At 42.9% G+C, this 5,668-nt stretch overlaps 1 protein-coding gene across 1 annotated transcript in view; it reads right to left on the reverse strand.

Moving 5' to 3' along the window:
• ERMP1 (endoplasmic reticulum metallopeptidase 1) overlaps nt 1-5,119 on the reverse strand; it is a 25,129-nt gene extending 20,010 nt beyond the window's left edge. Inside the window, exons 1-2 of the mRNA XM_009274304.2 lie at nt 5,030-5,119; nt 4,437-4,663 (exon numbers count right to left, since the gene is read on the reverse strand). Of these exons, the coding sequence (XP_009272579.1) occupies nt 4,437-4,663; nt 5,030-5,119 (317 nt within the window). The remainder of the gene's footprint in view (nt 1-4,436; nt 4,664-5,029) is intronic.
• Between the last annotated feature and the right edge of the window lie 549 nt (nt 5,120-5,668).

The raw sequence follows: 5,668 nt of genomic DNA on the forward strand, positions 1-5,668 counted from the left end.
CGCCGGTGGAGGGCACCGGCCTGTTAGCGGTGGAGCCCTCTGTCCCGCCGCAGCGCCCGGGCGCGCGACGGCCTGACCCTGCGCCGGACCGAGGATCGCCCGGTGCTTTGTGGGCAGTGTCGCCTCACTCGCAAAGATGCACAAGTCTTCGTGTTTTCACGGCTTTTTTTTTGTTGTCGTTTTTTCTTTGTTAATACTAAGACACAAAGGAACGCGTGCAGAAGCAGGCGTGGTGCCGGTGGGGGAGCGGTAAAGACTGCCACAAACCAGCGCGCCAGGGGCGGGGGGGGTGAAGCCTCGCAGACGTGAAGGCACCGCCCCGGCGGTGCTCAGCGTGGCTGGTTTTTCCCCCCCGCTGCATTATATTTTGGGCATTTCGCAGCCGTAGCGCTGCCCTGGCTGGAGCTCGGGGGGCCTGGGGTGAAGTGCAATAACTCTTGGAGGCGCTAGTGAATAGCAGCTTCCAGTGAAGTCGTGCCGAGGAGAGCACCCGTGAGGATGGGGGCCCGAGCTGTGACACGGGGTGTCGCCCCTGCAGCGCTCCACTTGCTTCTTTTGGGGGGAGCATGCCTCTGCCTGCCCTGGCGGTGCCTTTGAGTGATGGGACAGAGCTGTTCGATGGTCATGTTTCCTATCTTTATCATACTGCTTTGCAATGTACCTGGCTACTCCTGAAGATATCCTAAAAGATACTTGGCAGTTGTGCTCTGTGATGTAATCTGGAAACAAAATATGTAATGGCGTGATCCAGAGAAACGGCTGTTTCAATATATCCAGTGTTGCAGATAAACGCTGAACATTGCTGCTTTCTACCCTGCCTCTGTGTTGCTTTCTAACAGGAGTTGCAATACTCTTCGGGATGAAAAAGTGTGAAGGAGTGGTGCACTAAAATGTGATGACTATGCTCTCTGCACACCTCAGGTGCTTTAGTAAATTTCCATATTCTGGCTTAATGAGTTTTCTCATTTGCTTCACTGCACCCTTGGTACAGGGAAGATTATTGCTCACAATTTATGATTTACAACTCCAGATTATGCTACTACATTTAAGACCCAGTAACATAGTTCTAGGCCGAGAGGTTTGTTTTACTCTGTTTTGTTCAATTTTTCTTCCTCCTGCTGTTTTTTCATTTAACTGTGTTACCTCTCTCTTCACAAGGAGACAAACATACCCCCAGATTTGGGTCTCGAAAGTAGATTTTACATTAGAAACAGCTCTACAGTGAAAAATTCCAATGTAAATGTTTTCTTAAAAATACAAGAGCGTAATTAGTCCAATGAAATGCTTGCAACACAAATAACCAAAGCTAATTAAATGTAAGCCCCCCCCCAAATGTGGTGGAATGGAAGCTGCCCTTTGAAAATGTCATATTAATAATCTGTGTGGTGATAAGGTAGTATTACTAATATACATAAGAAGATGTGGTTTTAAAGAAAGATGTGGCCAGATACTCAGTGTAGATCTGCATTTCTCCTTTGAAATTCCTAAGTAGGTCTTGAAGTTGTATAGAGAGGTCAAACAAGGAATCAGGTATGGACTTTCATCTTTTATTTTGATTTCGTGTATAATATCATCAGTGCTAAAGTACTGGGGGCCACCACTCCTGAAAAACTCACCTAAGCAGCTTATGCAGGGGCAGTTCCTCTCCAGCAACACATTTTGCTGCATTTCAATTTGGCTATGTCAGAACAGGCCCTACGTTACTGATTTGGAGGGTAATACACAATCTGAGAAAATAGGAGCTACGCATCACTCATTTATTTTGGCTCTATGCTTACTTGAGGATTAGAACTGTAAAAGAATTTAATCCTTTTCTTAATGCTCTTTTTCCTTTCATTCTTTGGGCAACATCTGAACATTAAAAACCCTCAATTAAGAAAAAGACCTGACTGTACTGATTTTGGTGACAGTCATACTCTACAGGTCAAAACAATTTTTAATACTCTGTCAATTCAAACTCCAGAAGTAATTTTCTGCTTTAGATCAGAAAGACTTCTGATGTTTGGAATACTGACAGCCCTCTTATCATCTGTTCTGAGCACAGCATTTGGGAGGGCACTGTGCCATATGAATTAAGCTGGAAGTATAGTGCATGTTTTGACATGACTGGAACGTCAGGGTCAAATACATCAACAAATACAGTGCCCTTTAGTGCTCTGTTAGTCTGGAATGACCGATTTAAGATAATTGGATCTAATTTCCAAACAAATGATTCAGCATAGATTCAGTTTGACTTTATGTCAAGAAGGCTGATGCTTAACCTAGTATCTTGCAGTCCACACTGCTTCATTTTGTCAGCTCACAACATAGGGAAATACCTTGTTCACTGAGCATGAATTGTACTTGTAAACTATGTTTTAAGCAGAAAAAGTAAAAACCCAATCTCTTATCCACAGGGACTATGGGCCTGCTTTGTTTTCTAGCTTAGTAGCAAAACCAAGTTAAATGATAGCAGGATAACGTTCTTGTTTAACAAATAAATACAAATACAAACATTTTATTGGTTAAGGCCACCATCATCTATTTAGGGTAAGAGAACTAGAACATTGTCTTCAGAAAAGCATTTAGTTTTGATTAAAAATAAACAACGATGAAGCATCCATCAAATAATTGGTAAATGGTTCCAATAGTCATCTTTCTTATTCAAATGTGACTTATTTGTGGTACTAATTTCTTAGCTTCAGTTTTCCATCCATTGGATCCTCTTATATCATTGACTGATAAATTGAAAATCCCTTTGTTACAAGATTTCTGGTCCACTGTAGGTATTAATACGTCTGATCAAGACTACTCTTACATTCATCTTCAAGCTTGAGCTTTACAAGCTGCTACTTTTCCAGTCCTTTCATCCTCCTTCTAGCTGTTCTCTGGTGATTTCCAGTTTTTCAGTAACTTTTCTGCATTGCTGAACCGAAAGGAGAAGTAATATTCCAGCGCATACACCAGTGCCAAATACAAAGGTAAAATCATCACTACCCTGCAGGGAGGCAAAGCTGTTTGTTTGCTTCAACATAAGCATGCCGCCACAGTTTTGAAGTGTCATTTCTGTCCAAGTGTCTTGGGAATCTGTTTCTGTCACTACAGCATGTTCCAGCCACGCACTCAGTGTTCTGTGGCTTCTCTGACAGGCAGGATCTTCCATACCAGCTTTCAGTGAAATTGGAACTCAGCAGGAAGCAGGAAACCCTGTGAGGAGGAGAAACCAGATTCTACATCCCAAGTTTCCAGGGCCTATTGTGTCAGCCTTTCCTAGTGACATCTGTGGGTTTGGGAAAACCTTGCTTCCCTGCGCTGAAGCCAGTGTTGGACCATTGAGCATCTGAGCCCTCCTGCTGCAATGGAGCTAGATCTTCACTCCTCCCTCAGGCATTGGATCTATCTTCTCTTCGATCGTATACCCATCAGTTACCTCACTCCTATAGCCACAGTGTTGTAACTGGACGCTCATACTGGATCAATTTTCTACCCTGTCTTCAAGGGGTTTTTTTGGTCATCACTACCCACAGTCCAGTCCCCATCTCTTAGCTGTGGCCTGCCTCTGATTCTGTATACTGCAAGCTTAAAAATGTTTGCCTTGCAAACTCGGTAAACATTGCTCTGAATCAACAGATGTTCTTCTTCATTACCTGTAGCTATCCTAGTCTTAAAAACGAAACTGGGAAGAATATTGTAAGAAGCCAGTGCAAGAATTCACCCTTGTAAAAATGCAAGGCAGTCTTGTGTAGCCTGTATTCAGTTCAGATATAAGCAGCTGTTCACTTTGAGAACTCTTCAATGCAGGCACACTTCAACCTGTCAAGGAAGTTTGCGTTTCTTCTTCTTGGTCTCTGTTGCCACACTTTATCACATAACTCCACAATACAGCATCTAGCCATGGATGGCATTGCGTATGGTAGTCTAGTTTAAGAAAATGGCACGGGGAGTCTAATGAGCTTATATCCCTCGATGTCTGTGCTCTCAGATGAATCCTTGTAAAAATCTTTCCCAGACATCAACCAGAGGACATTTAGGGCTCATTTAGCCAAACATCCATCTCTTTCCCAAGATGCAAGGACAGAAGATGCCTCGTCAACACTCCAGACATACCCAAGAATTGGGCATTTCCACCATCATCCTATAATTAAAGCAGAATGATTAAACCCTGGTCACAGTTCATTTCAGAACTGGAAGTGGAAGAACCATCCACAGATTCTAGATTGATAGGGTGCAGATAGACTGTTGTTTGCATCAGCACTGTACTTAACCATTTTGTTTTGATAAGCTTAAGCAGTGCTTTTCCCTCTTCCCTGTTTAGCAGTACTCGTTTTCTGTGCTCCCTCTCACCCTGTTATTTTGTAATGGGAGCTGTAATCACAACCAATAATTACACAGAGAAAATGAACTGATTATTGCTTGTCGAAAAACAAAACAAACAACCTTTCTTCAGATAGACATACCCTCCCTTTGCAGCCAATTCAGGCCCTATGTCACCCTCTTTCCTGTGGATACTCTGCCCCCTTTTCCATGCAGGCTCAGCATTCCCTTTGTTATTAAAGGGAGGCCAGGGCTTGATGTTACCCTGGAGAGAGGGCAGGAGGGCAGTCAGCACCCTCTGCTGTGATTTCAGGACAGAAGGCTTTTTCTTCTTTTGCTCCCAGCCTGTAAAGGTTCGGTCAATCTTAAACTAATAATAATTTGTTAAGCTGATAATAGGATAACCGGCACCCAGTCTGAATATAAGCCATTTATTCTTCCTTTATCTATTAAATATCTCACCTTGTACAGTCTGACAGCTTCTGCCAAACCCTAATCACTCAATAGCTTGATTGCTACCTCTTTCTGCTTTTTAGCCCCTCCGATATCTGCCAGCTATGTCTGCCAGCTGTCCTGTCTCCACAAAACACAAGCTCAGAAATCGCCTCCTTCATCAGCCTAACAACATTATGCAACCGAATCACCTCCCTGGTTCTCCTTCTCTAATCACATCAAGATTAATCTCTTTTTTTCCTTCAAGACCTCAAGTCTCTCCATACTCATCTGCATTTCTTACCCAGTTTGGTTTAGCATCCCGTGTCAGCTGTTTTGGCAGTAATGTCAGCCTGTTTATTTTTTCCATAATAGTTTCCCAATCCTTTCCCATGCTAACATCTCTCCTACACACAGTCCTCAGACAATTAATGTTCAGGCTACCCATATTACATCAGCAATCATTTAACACCACAAACCAAAGATACAGTCATTTTGATAAATATCCTCTTAGTTGAGAAATCATGTGACCTGGCAATATTTTATCTCGGCTTACTATCTGTTTATATAATGCTCTCAGAAAGCTTTGGTCAGTAGAAAAAGAGTGTGTATGTGATAAGAGCTGGTAGTTCCAGGTAGAGGGACGAGCGTGATCACCACCAAGGTCTGCTGAATGCAGGAGGCATGGTGTCATAAGCTAGCCGTCCTTCCACCTGAGCACAGCTGACTGCTAGGAGACTTTGCCAGGCTCTGTGTGTATTTATGGCAGGCTGGCCTTTTACATTTGTACAGTTTATTTAAATAAGAACTACACTCCAGAGACTTGTTTCCCACATCTTATATATACTACAATAATAATAAACAGCCAATGGGTAGATATATTGTATCTTCTTCGAAAGCAGCCCTGTCCCAATTGAGAAATCAGTGAGGAAATTCTCTGGTG

The sequence above is a fragment of the Aptenodytes forsteri genome, unplaced genomic scaffold, assembly GCF_000699145.1.
Source record: "Aptenodytes forsteri isolate BGI_AS27 unplaced genomic scaffold, ASM69914v1 Scaffold46, whole genome shotgun sequence".
Classification (NCBI taxonomy): Eukaryota; Metazoa; Chordata; class Aves; order Sphenisciformes; family Spheniscidae; genus Aptenodytes; species Aptenodytes forsteri.